General features: G+C 51.4%; 1 protein-coding gene across 1 annotated transcript; it reads left to right on the top strand.

Annotated features, from left to right (window-relative positions):
• The first annotated feature begins 1,577 nt into the window (after nt 1–1,577).
• On the top strand, nt 1,578–4,510 carry INSM1 (INSM transcriptional repressor 1). Its single transcript, XM_082745387.1, has one exon. The coding sequence runs from the start codon at nt 1,807–1,809 to the stop codon at nt 3,343–3,345; it is 1,539 nt and encodes a 512-aa protein (XP_082601513.1). The 5' UTR covers nt 1,578–1,806; the 3' UTR covers nt 3,346–4,510.
• Nucleotides 4,511–13,237: the final 8,727 nt, after the last annotated feature.

Genomic DNA, 13,237 nt, shown 5'->3' with positions numbered 1-13,237 from the left:
GATCAGGCCCACTCTGCACTCGGGGTTCTGCCCAGGTACCCCGGAGATTCTGCCTTTTGTGTTCCATGGGGCTGGGCTGGAAAGAGGACGAAGGCAAAGTGCCCGATCTGGGTCCAAACGGGGCTGCCGAGGTGGTGGGTAGGGGATTGTGAGTGTGTGGATCTTCGTTGTTGTCTTTTCCTGGTGGCAAGGGTGGGAGGCAGCTTGTCCTCTCCGAGGCCGAAGCCTGCCTCTAAGGACAGATTGCCCCCACCTCCCCCCCGGCCGGCAGCACGCGTCTCTTTTGCGTCCAGATTGGCCGCGACCGGCGCTCAATAGCGGGAGGTTAATTTCCTTCACAAAGGTGAAGGGGGCACGGCTCCGGGGGGGCCCCGCGCCCAGACAGGCGGCCCCTTTATTCCGCTGCGCCTTGATTGGAGCCCTTGATTTAGCATCTGATGTCAGCCGGCAGACAAAATGCCCGCTCCGAATGAAAATGCATGAGGCGGCGCAAGGAGAGCGGAAACCAACTTCAGTGGGGCGCACGCGGCCGACGGCGCGTTTCGGCCTTTGGCCAACTCCTCCCGAATCAACCCAGCCCCGCGCCTCACGGAGGCTCGGAGTGGCCTAGGTGCCAATCCTTGAGCCTCTGAGAACTTAAAAAAAAAAAAAAAAGAAAGAAAGAAAGAGAGAAAAAAAAGTTCATAAATTCAAGTTCCTTTTGGAACCCAGCCTAACTTACCACCACCACCACCACCACCACCACCGTCACCGCGCCCCGCCCCAGGGCTGCGTCTGCTGGCGATTAAAGTGCGGTGCCAACTGTTCCTAAAACTACAGATGAAACCTTCCAGACGCACACGGGCGCACGAAGGCCGTGGACGCAAACATCGTCCCTGGCTGAAGCCTGAAGGCCAAATCCTCTACCCAAGTTTGGAAGCCCAGGGTCCCATTTTCGCTTAAGTCCTCAGTCCCGTGGCCCACCCGGCCGAGGCTCTCAGCCGTCCGGGCTTTGCCGCTATTTTCGAGTTTTGATTATTTCCCAAGCACCAGGCGGAGTCCCTGCGCCTCCCCCGACCCCTCTCCCGCCCCAGCAGCCGCACTCAGATCTCCCTGGCGCCTGCTGCTGCCCACCGCCGCCCCTACCCAATCAGCGCGCACAACTTCCCCCTCCGCTCCGGCTCGCGGATTGAACCCTCCTGACATATTTGGGGCCATTCTTCTCCTTTGTTGCTATTTTGCTCGCGACCCGCGGGTAATCCCCGCGCGGGAGGGGGGCGTGCATTGTCGTGCTGATGGACGGGCCCATTTGGCGGCTCCGCGCCCCCCGGAGGAGAGACACAAAGCCCAGGCACGTGCGCCTCCCCATAGAGGAGCAGCAGACCGTGAAGGGAGGCGGGGCCGGGCGTGTGCCTGGGCCGGGCGGGGCGGTGGCGTCGGGCGGGGCGGCAGCGGGGCGCGCGCGGGGGCTCCGCGCCCTCAGGTACATCTGCCGCACCTACCGGGCGACCCCCGAGTCCCGGCCTCCTTTTTGCCGCCCCGTCGCCCTCCCACCCGACCAGGCGGAGGAGCTGCGGGCGCGCTGATTGGCTCCGGGGGAAGCGGGAGGCGAGAACAATGGCCCCCTCCCCCAGTTAAAAGGGAGCGGCTCCGGGGCCCGGGGACAGGGACGCGCGTGCAGGGCGCAGAGCTGGGCCGAGCCGCCGCCAGTGCCACGCGAGTCCCGCAGCCGCCGCGTCCGGGCCATGGGCCGGGGGCACTGAGGGCCGCCAGGGCCGAGCGCGGAGGTGGGACCGAGCCAGTGCCTTGCCCTCGCGCCGCGCCAACATGCCCCGCGGCTTCCTGGTGAAGCGCAGCAAGAAGTCCACGCCCGTGTCCTACCGGGTCCGCGGCGGCGAGGACGGCGACCGCGCGCTGCTGCTCTCGCCTGGCTGCGGGGGCGCCCGCGCCTCGCCCCCAGCGCCGAACGCCGGGCCGGGACCGCTGCTGCCGCCCGCCGAGCGCGCCCATGCGGCGCTCGCTGCCGCGCTCGCCTGCGCGCCGGGCCCGCCGCCGCCCCCGCCGGGCCCGCGGGCCGCGCACTTCGGCAACCCCGAGGCCGCGCACCCAGCGCCGCTCTACAGCCCCACGCGGCCGGTGAGCCGCGAGCACGAGAAGCACAAGTACTTCGAGCGCAGCTTCAACCTCGGGTCACCGGTCTCCGCAGAGTCCTTCCCCACGCCCGCCGCTCTGCTCGGAGGCGGCGCCGGCGCCGGCGCCGGCGCGAACGGCACGGGCGGCGGCGGCACCTGCGGCGGCGACCCGCTGCTCTTTGCGCCCGCCGAGCTCAAGATGGGCACGGCGTTCTCCGCGGGCGCCGAGGCGGCCCGCGGCCCAGGTCCTGGTCCCCCGCTGCCCCCCGCAGCCTCCCTGCGGCCCCCGGGGAAGCGGCCCGCGCCCCCCACCGCCACCGCCGCTGAGCCGCCCGCCAAGGTAGCCAAGGCCCCGGGCGCCAAGAAGCCCAAAGCCATCCGCAAGCTGCACTTCGAGGACGAGGTGACCACGTCGCCTGTGCTGGGGCTCAAGATCAAGGAGGGCCCAGTGGAGGCGCCGCGGGGCCGGGCGGGGGGCGCGGCGCGGCCGCTGGGCGAGTTCATCTGTCAGCTCTGCAAGGAGGAGTACGCCGACCCGTTCGCGCTGGCGCAGCACAAGTGCTCGCGCATTGTGCGCGTGGAGTACCGCTGCCCCGAGTGCGCCAAGGTCTTCAGCTGCCCCGCCAACCTGGCCTCACACCGCCGCTGGCACAAACCGCGGCCTGCGCCCGCTGCCGCCCGCGCGTCCGAGCCTGAAGCCGCTGCCAGGGCTGAGGCGCGGGAGGCGACAGGCGGCGGCAGCGACCGCGACACGCCGAGCCCCGGCGGCGTGTCCGAGTCGGGCTCCGAGGACGGGCTCTACGAATGCCACCACTGCGCCAAGAAGTTCCGCCGCCAGGCCTATCTGCGCAAGCACCTGCTGGCACACCACCAGGCGCTGCAGGCCAAGAGCGCGCCGCCTGCGCCTCCGGCTGAGGACCTACTGGCTTTGTACCCTGGGCCTGACGAAAAGGCTCCCCAGGAGGCGGCCGGCGACGGCGAGGCGGCCGGCGTGCTGGGCTTGAGCGCGTCGGCCGAGTGCCACCTGTGCCCGGTGTGCGGGGAGACGTTCCCCAGCAAGGGAGCCCAGGAGCGCCACCTGCGCCTGCTGCACGCCGCCCAGGTGTTTCCTTGCAAGTACTGCCCGGCCACCTTCTACAGCTCGCCGGGTCTCACGCGGCACATCAACAAGTGCCATCCGTCCGAGAACAGACAGGTGATCCTCCTGCAGGTCCCCGTGCGTCCGGCCTGCTAGAGCGCGCCCTCCACCCCGGCCCCCACTCCCCGCCCCGGAACTGTGCCTTCTCTTGGAGACCCACGAGGAGAGCGCGCCCTGCGCGCCCTGAACCCGCGTCCGCGCCGGGGGCGCCCACCCCCGGTGAAAGTGTTGTCTCCGCTTCTCTCGGTGTGGCGTGACGGTAACCCCGGTCCTCTGGTTGTGACTCCTTTTGGACCCCCACCCCCAACCCCGTTTGCGTTGTGTCCCCTTTCCCCACTTGGCGCAACAGGAACCCATCTCTTTTCTGTACAAGAGGGAAAAGCTGTACGCGTTTGTCTCGTGGTTGAAAGCTTCCTCTTTGGAGCGGAGAGCTGTTTTTCTTGCTAGTATTCGCTGTGTTCATGGTATAGAAATGCGGTTTGCTCTCGCCTACCAATCTCTGCTCTCTATGTATGTAGCGTACGGGTTGTTTTGGGTGAATCTTGAGGAATAAATGCCTTTATATTTCACAGGCTGTAAATTGAACTTCCCACACGATTAGCTTTATTATGGCTTGTGAACTGCTGGAGTCTGGCTTTACCTTTTTGTATGTGAACAAATCAAATTGCTTAAAAAAGAGTTTTCTTTAGTATAGCCACAAATGCCTTGAACTGTTGTCTGTTTGGGATTGTTTTGGGGGGGAGGGAAGGGAATATTCAGAAAATGCTGTAGAAACTGCCTCAATACTTCACATAAGACTCTTTGGTTTGATCATCTTTGTTGAGGTAGGACTATATGAGTTCTCTCTAAATGTATATGTTGATTTATGAGTAATTGTTATTTATTCTTTATTTATTTATATTAATTATGAAGATTATGATATTATTTGATTGCAGGTCTTTTTTTTTTCTTTTGGTACGCTTCCCCCCCTTGCCACTCTTGACATTTCACTGTGCATTTTAGAAGAGAGCCTTTTTCTAAAGGGATCTGTTAAAGTTTTAACTTTTATACCTATCTGAGCGAATTACAGACAACCTACCATTTTATTCTGCTTGGAGGGACCCTGGAGCCCTCATACAACCGACAGCTCTTACTTTTAAATGCAATCTCTTTTCTACATACATTATTTTCTTAATTGTTAGCTATTTATAGAAAGCTTCAATAGAACTGTTTCAACTGTATAACTATTTACTATTCAAATAAAAATATTTTCAAAGTCAAAGTAAGATGGATTTATTTCTCCACCATGCGGCTTCCATAAAGATCTGAAATTATTTCTTAAAATGCGTGTTTTTTTTATTTAAGAAAAAAAAGTCCCGCCACCCTCACTAGGATCATGGGCGTTAGAGCCTGAACCTCTAGGCTCTACCCTGCCCCTTCAAGGGTGTCCCTCTGAAACAGCTGACTGGAGCAGAAGGCTTGTCAGGAACCCTTGGAAATGCACTGGAAGGTGGGGTTAGGATGAAAGTTGTGGAGACTTTCAGGGAAATCTACATAAGTGTCCACAAGAATCTACCCTTTTGACCAGGAGATGTAGAGACACTACTTGAACTTAGAAGATCCTTCAGAAGTCCTGACAATTTGGGGCCTGGGGTAACAGTAACTCCTCACATAAATAAGGTGGGTAGTTTTGGGTCCTTGAGTATCAACTAGAAAAAGGTAGAAACAAATAGATTGGCAAAGTAAGGGAAACAAACCAGATCACAACAGAAGTTAAACAACTGGGTTTGGGGTAAAGGCTCAAAAATGATTTTTCAATCAGGTGAGCAATCTGCTTTTGGGGGGAAAAATGGAATACCATCTATTTGAGGTATTAGATTTAATAACAGGTCATTACAATGTGTCACTCAGCTCTTTGAAGAACAATTATGATGCTCACCAGTTAATATTTCAAGTTGTTTTCCTCTCTTTGAAATTCTCCTTTTTGGTGCTGTGCTCAACATCACAAGTGTACATTTCCTTTTGTGGTGTGTTTTGCTACTTTTTTCCCTGAGGCCCCACCTGAAATTGAACGTTTGTCCATCAAAGGGATTTCAGAAATCTGCCCGGAAAGGGCAGCCTGTCTGAAGGGCGTAGACAGGCTGACGGTGGGAAGGACAGTCCCTGAGAAAACTTGGAAGAATTGGGAAAGATCATTTCTCAGATTCTGAGCCTCAAGTGTGGTGCAGGAGAGGATTAGTAAAAGACCCAGCTGTCAGGAACACTGAATATTCCTCCCTGTGAGCGCCTGGCAACAGGCTCAGAATGACAATGGAGAAGCCACTACAGGTGAGTTGGTTCAGGGACAGATTACACATTGCCCTTTATTGCTGATGACTATGTATATTTATTAGCAGTTGAGGAAAATACTGGAGGACAAAAATCTCCGTGCTTGCACAAAATGAAAACACGAGGGAAAAAAACATTATAACATCCTGGGAAGTTTGAATGAAACAAAATAAAACTCAAATTTGCAGGCTGTTGGCTCTCCTGCCTGAGGGACACTCACCTGAGAGTTTTTCAATGTCCTCTCTACATCACACCGTATGCTCAAAGATTCCTCCTACTGAGGCTCAGTGCGCGTTCGATGCCAACAGAAAGTTTCCTGGAAGGCCCGACGGTTGGCCACACACGGCAAATGAGGCTTGACTGCAGGAATGGTAGCTTGTCATCTGTGTTTGGCCCACTGGTTTTCTTGTCCATAATCATAAAGCATAAATTCTAAGATCCACATTCATGAGGGTGAACAAAATTTGGTTGTTGGCAAATGTGGTCTTTCATCTCCGGCGGGAATGTATTTCTGTGGACCAAATATACCTTTTCTAAAATAGAAACTAGAATTTCATTGGTGTGATACTTTTGGGGAAATTATATAGAAAATTGAACCCAGGGGCACCTGGGTGGCTCAGGGTCCTGGGATCAAGCCCCACATCCGGCTCTCTGCTCAGCAGGGAGCTTGCTTCCTCCTCTCTCTCTGTCTGTCAAATAAATAAATAAAAATTAAAAAAAAAAAAAAAGAAAATTGAACCCATTAAAGCTGACTAAATGGTGTCCAAGAAGTAGACAAGGTTTGTCTATTTCAAAGTTATGTCCTTGGGGTCATTAGGATGTTCTACAGAAAGGAGATCAGATTCTCTCTCCATCTCTCTCTCTCTTTTTCATCCCTCCCTGGATAATGTGTTCACAAGGGTCCTTGTTATACAATACCAAGTGGAAATGGCCTCACCTTCTTTATAAATATGCAAAGGATGCCGAGAACACCCCGTGTGTCTGAGAACATCCTGCTCCAAGCTTGGACAACTTGCTTCCCTGGAACCCACGGAGACAGCCATGCCCACTGCAGCAAGGGATTGGGAAGAGGGAATGGGGGTAAGGAAAAGGGGCAAGACCAAAGAGGGAGGAGCTCAAAGAGGGGGCCAAATACAGGAAAGGATTTTATTTTTGCTGGTTCTATTCCTACACAGAGGTGGTGTCATAAAAGCAAAAAGCTGCTCCGGGCTCCCTGGTTCTGAAGTGAGCCTGCAGCTTTGCCCCTTTCTCCAGAGTTGATAATGTCCTCCGGATTCATGTTTCCCTGGAGGCCTGGAGAAGTCAGGGCTACTCCAGGCCTCAGAGCAGAAACAGTGGACTGGAGCAATGCCTGGCTGCAGTGGCCTGACCGGGAGCCCACCTACTCAAAGGCCTCTGCTTGGAGACCCGGGATTCCTTCTGTGTTCCACCTTCCATTAGGCGCTGCCCCTGCCTTCAGAGGATCCCAGGGCCCACTGCTGGGCTCAGTCAGGGAGTCCCCAGGGTACACAGGGGCTCCAGGGTAACTGGGGGGGGGGGCAGAAGCCAGGCCAGAGGCTCCCCAGCAGCCCATGATGACCCATCAGGGAGCAGAGTGGAAGCCTGGAGCCTGGCAGGACTGCAGCTGTGCGCTGGCAGGGTTCCTGCAGGGACCAGGGTGCATAAGTTTGTGTGGGGCAACGCCCGTCTGCAGGCAGATGTTGCCCAGCGCATCTGTGCTGGAGGCTGCTGACCATGAGGGCCCAGCATCTCTCCTTGGCCTCCGGGGCTGGGCTCCCGAGTGGACCAGCCACCTCCTCCCAGCAGCTACACCCCTGTCTCCATTCCCTGAACTTCGTTCTACATCCCTCCACAAAGTCTTTGAACAAAGCAAGGCAGGAGCATCTCTCCACAGTCCTAGTGAATAGATAACACCATAGCGTTCTTCAACCATTGAATCTGTTGCAAAAAGAGAAAGGATGTGGCTCTGGCAATCTCCTTGGCTCTGCAGGTCCCTCTGTTATCTGCCGGCCTCTGGCTCTTCATCTGTAAGCCAGAGACAGTGGGGGTCTGCAAGGTCCATGAGCCATTTGAGGAGGGTTCCTGAGGCCGGGAGAGGATAAGGCAGCAAAGACTGGAAAGGGAGCAAGGGTCCTCGGTACAGGCAGGAGCAAACCTTTCTCCTGAGCGTGTTCTCCAGGTTTAGGATTAATTATGAATCCGCTGGTCTGTAGCAGGCAGGCTTTGAGCAAGACTTGCTATCCTCTTGAGGAAGGGACATTTGGGTCTCCCTGGAGGACGTTTCTAACTGACCCTTAGTGTGTGGGGTCACTTAGAATGACATACACACACAGCGATGCATCACACAGCATCTCACAGCACCCGGTTCGGCCAGAGAGACCAGTACAGCTTGGTGGTTGAAGGTACAAGCTGTGAGGTTTGGAGAAGGCCACAGGGAAAACTGAGTTGGTAGAGAGAGCCCCCATACAGTGACAAAGCACCCCAGCATGGGAGAGTGAAATGAACAGCAGGCGAGCACCTCCACCTGCCTCTGATCGCCAAAGTGTTACCAAAGCTCGGTACAGTACAGCAGTCTAAAGATCCCTGGGATTCTAACTCTAAATTATGGAATCATTTGGTTAATGTTTTGGTACTCTAACTGGAAGGCAATCGCCTGAAAGTCCCATTCAGCTGAGAAAAACTTCAAATGCATCTTCAAGTTAAATATATCTAATATATTGAAAGAACCCTGTTGTTTTATATTACCAATCTGCAGCATTAAGTGGCCAAAAGAGGGAATGTGTGGTATACTCACGACTCCTAGGCTCTTTCTCTAACAGGGACTTACATCAGCATCACAAGAGAAGTTCAGAAGTGAGATCTGGTCCCTCTGCCCACAATGTCTGCACCCAGTGGCCCTAGGGAAAGAACGATTCCCAAATACCCAGGGTGGAGACACCCCGGGTGTCTTGAGGGATTGCTCAAGGTCCTGGGCACCCTCGTGCCCCCCTGGCACGTTGGTCAGTCAAGTGAGGCCAGGTGTATCGAGACCACAGTAAGAAGGTGTGAGAGAAGACAGCACCTAACTTCCCAGGGATTTCCATGAATAGGGAATTTTTTTTTTTTTTTTCACCAGAACTAGGGAACTCCTGCTTCCTTCTGAGGTTGCTAAGGAAACTTAAATAATTTTCAAGGATTCATCAACATCTTGTCTTGTGCAAGCAACCAGCTATATATAGGTTTGGGTATCACCAAGGCAATTTCCCAGCAAGAGGATTTTCTGCAGACAAATGAATCCTGTGTCTTTGGACATTCCTTATGAGGAACTGTGGGTGGGGGTGGGGCAGGGAGTACTACATGCCAGGTTGGATCTGGAAAGCAACAGAGACCAATGAGAGGTGTCGCCAGCAAGGCACCTCTGATGGGCCTTTGTGGTGAAGAGAATTGATTTCTTACAGCTGGTGAGAGAAACAACTTGGCTCACGAATTTAACATCCACAACCTTCTTTTTTTTTTTGGTCATCCTTAAGGCCTGATATGCTTCTCAGAATCACAGAACATATTTGAGCATCTGATTTGAAGCCAGTTAACATATTTTCACTGACCCAAACACACACCCCTTCATCTCTTAAGCCCAAACTGTCATCGTCTGTGTCCCCACATACTTTCATTGTGGGCTTGGGTGGTTGCATCTGGAAAGTGAAACATTCCAGACGCGATGATCCCTCTGGCAGGATATATGGAGACCAGATGGGGTGCGGGATAAGCATGTTCGTCTTATTTGAAGATTTCTATACTGTGCCGATCTCTTGGTGGCATTCCCACACAAAGCGTCCCTACTGATGTGTTTGCCTTAGCTCGTGGCATGAGCTGCACTATGGGGATGAACCGTTCATAGGATGCTTGCTATATGGAAAGGAAACCTATAGAATGTTTACCACGGGGCAGAGCACATTCAGAGGCGTGAGTGCCGGGAGCTCGTGTTTGGAGCAGGTCAGATTCACACCGTGCAGTATACCCAGTGTCTATGGGAAGCTCATCCACACACTTTGCATTCCTAGTTTACCGTGTTGCTTCCCACCACAACCCACGTGTTTGCCTTTCCTTCCACTTGGTTTGAGCCGGGACACTGAGCATCACAGAGCAGGAAACAATAATGGCAGAAACTTCAACCTGAATCCATTATTCTCCTTTTCCACTCATCAAAAAAGGCCCTTTTATTCTAATGCAACATCTGCTTCATCTCTGTTGTTCAGGACCAGGGCCCCGACGCAATGCTCCTTCTCAAACACCACAGCCAGGTGTCACACCTGACGGTGACAGGAGGAACAGACTGAGCCAAGAGGCTATTGTCTGCTGAATCTGATAGGAAGCAGGGGACGTGTCAGTGCACGGAAGGCTTTCAGAGGAGGTTCTTTTTACAGGAGGAAAAAAATATAGGCTACAGTTTCCTGTGAGCACAAAGAACAGAAAAGGATGGGGAACTTGGGCTGAAAACCATGTGTCCAATATTGCCAATTTAAAGCTTGTCGCACCATCGGATTACAGTTCTTTCCTCCTGCTCTGGGTTCTACCGTCTTACATAAAACAAACCTCAATCATTCCAGGATACAGCTACTAAGAGGGCAGAAGATGGGCAGAAACTCACAGGAATAATATCCATAAAAATGAACTGTCAGGGACACAAGGTGACAAACCAGATTGCAGTCTTTGTCCAGATCCAAACAGAATCATATTAGATCTCATAAAATATATTACACTTCCTTCTTTCTTTCTTTCTCTTCCTTCCTTCCTTTCACTCATCTCTTCAATAAAAGACCTTTATTGCTTCTTTTGAGCAGTGTTCTTATCCTTGATATCTTCTTGAGAGTTTTCCCATGAATATCTTGATAATTCACCAAACACCAATTATAGTTTTAAATTATTTTTAGGGAAACATTTACCTACTGACGAGTTCAGATTTGTATCAGAAAATGTTTTGCTTTATTAATCATAGAGAAAATTGTGATTTCCCCCATTTTACTTTCAAATTTGGGGATTTGGCTTAAAGAGAACTCAAAAAAATTTAAACACATATTATATAGTATCTAGACTTGTTTGTTGCAGCAACTGTAATCTTCAACCTTCAAAGGTAGTACTGAGATTCCAGAATTATTGCCACTATTGTGGCACTTCACTATTTCTACCATTATAACAGTGGAGGTTAACCCAGGAGTCAGCTGACCCAGGAGTCAGCTGACCAAATCTGGTCATGAGCCCGTTTTTCTCAATAAAGTTTTATTGGAACATGGCCACCCTCGTTTGCTTACTATTGTCTATGTCTGTGTTCAGACCTCAATGGCAGAGATTCGTCATCTTGATAGAGACTCTATGGGTGTACATAAAACTTAAAATACTTACTATTTGGCCATTGATGGAAAAGGTTTGCCCTCTCCTGTACCAGACAAAAGAATTGTGCAGTAATGGTTTATAGAACTCTGACATGCCTGCCCTTGATTAGATGGAAACATGGTCCTAATGAGAAGTAGGCTTGGCTCAGCTGTGCCTTGACTGCCACAGATGCAAAATTGAGGTGTCACTGCCTGTTTTTATAAGTGCCACTGCCTCAGGCACCACTTTTTTTTTTTTAATTTATTTTTAAGTCATCTCTATATCCACTGTGGAGCTCGACAAACTCACAACCCTGAGATCAAGAGTCCCATGCTCTACTGACTGAGCCAACCACACACCCCTAGGCCCCACCTTTAAAACCCCAAATGCTTAAATGAGGAATTTAACTAAGTGGGTAGCTGCCTCCGAGTTAGTTTTCTTAATACTTTTCCTGTTTGTCATGTCAGCTGGAGTGGATCTTGGGCAATACATGCAACTTCTCCTCTGTCATGTCATCCACAAAAACCCAAACAAATGTGTCCTGGTTTAAAGGTCTTTTCCTCAGGGCAAACATGGCTGAATTTGTTGAGTAAAATGACAACTGTTAGACCGAGTCACAGTGAATTAGTTTTGATTGGTAAAAATCAAAAATTTAATAGCAACCATTTCATATGGTTCAATCTAACATTTCAAGGGTTTGGGTAGTCATCAGCTCGACAATTTGATTTAAAGCCAGAAGATAACCTTAATTCTAGATTGATCAATTTTAAGGTAATACTAACTGAAAAGCAGCAAACACTTCCATGACAATGGCTGACCTTGCTTAATTTTGCAAATATTTGGGCATTTGGGACATTTAGATCCGATGTCCAACAGTGGGAAGTCAGCTCTGATGAGCAGTTCTCAACTTCTACTTGAAACGTTTCCTGAAGTACTTTTCTGACCCAGCCTCACCGGTGTATCAACTATGGCAGCAACAGTGGAGAACATTCTTTGTACCTTTCAAAGCCTGGCGACTCAAGAGTATAGACTGTGAGCCCATGGCATTGGTGCCACCTGAGAGCTGGTTAGAAGTACAGATTTGCAGTCCCCACCCCAGATCTACCAAATCAGAATCTGCATTTCCATAAGAGCCCCAGTGGGTCCCTGTACACGTTGGTGTTTAATGTGTGCGGCTGAGAGTGTGAGGTCTTTGATGTATGTGGAATCTTCTCAGTTGTTGCCACTGGCAGTAAGTTTGGCCTGGGAAGGGTGGGTGGCATGAAGTCTTAACCAGAAACCATGAACCCCAACTACTGGTCAATTTGTAACAGCAAGAATAGCTAAAATTCTTTGAAACTTTCTCCCTCCCTTCTCTAAGGCCTTAATATGAATTACTCATTGACTTCTCACAATTACTCTATGAGGTTGTGCAGATTACCCCCATGCAATAGATGGGGAAATGGAAGGCCCCAGAAGACAACATGACCAGTAAGTGGGGACACTTAGTTGAGAGCAAGAGGGAAACTGGCTCACAGAGATAAACCTTGAAGAGGATGAGTGTGTCAGTGTGGGAGAATTCAGTGATAGTGAAATACAAGAGTCTTGACTCCATCTTCTTGTCAAGGGGCTACCAAAACATGGAGCATGATCTGGTGGCATAAGAACATATAGGGTTCTAATCCCTAAAGCACGGAAACACCTGATTTGTGTTTTGACAATCTGACTCTAAAGGAATAGCCTGGAATTTCCACCTCAGGGAGAGGAGGCACATAGGTCACCATTTCAAGCTAGCTTTTTCTTGTACGTTGGAGAAACTTCTTCCTTCTGTGTGACCCACCCTGCAAATACAACTAAGCAGCACTCATGGGAAATCAGGTAATTCAGCACCCGGGCATTGTAACTAAGGCCCTCACACTGGCACATCTGCAGTACCAAATTCGTAGATTGGAATCACTCTGGCTTTGCTTTCACGGGCTGAAGAAGCGAACCTCAAGAGGGAGACATGTTTAAATTCATGGCGAACAATGAATGGAGTTTTAGGCAGCACCACAGTGAAGACATCAGTTGGGGCTAGCACGCCCACGTGCCTTCTGTCCATTCTCTACCTTTTACTTTGGTTCTAAAAGCACTTGGTTGTGGAAATCACAGCTCCACACCTGCCAGCAAGTTAACAGACCTTCCCAGAACCATGGCAACCGGCAAGAGTGAGAGAAGGAAAAATCCCTGAGCACGAGTTGTTAAGCACTTCCTGCTCAGCCTCAACCAAGGGCAGCCAATGCTGAGAAGAAAAGGGGCCAGTCCCAAACTCCCAGTCTGAGGCTCACAGCCGAGTCACTTTGAAGAAAAGTTG

This window comes from Mustela nivalis (genome assembly GCF_964662115.1).
Source record: "Mustela nivalis genome assembly, chromosome: 8".
In the NCBI taxonomy this organism is placed as follows: domain Eukaryota; kingdom Metazoa; phylum Chordata; class Mammalia; order Carnivora; family Mustelidae; genus Mustela; species Mustela nivalis.
This window is presented reverse-complemented; position numbering and strand designations above follow the sequence as displayed.

Coding starts and splice junctions, on each gene's coding strand:
- INSM1 (XM_082745387.1), top strand. CDS start 1,807: ATGCCCCGCGGCTTCCTGGTGAAGCGCAGCAAGAAGTCCACGCCCGTG.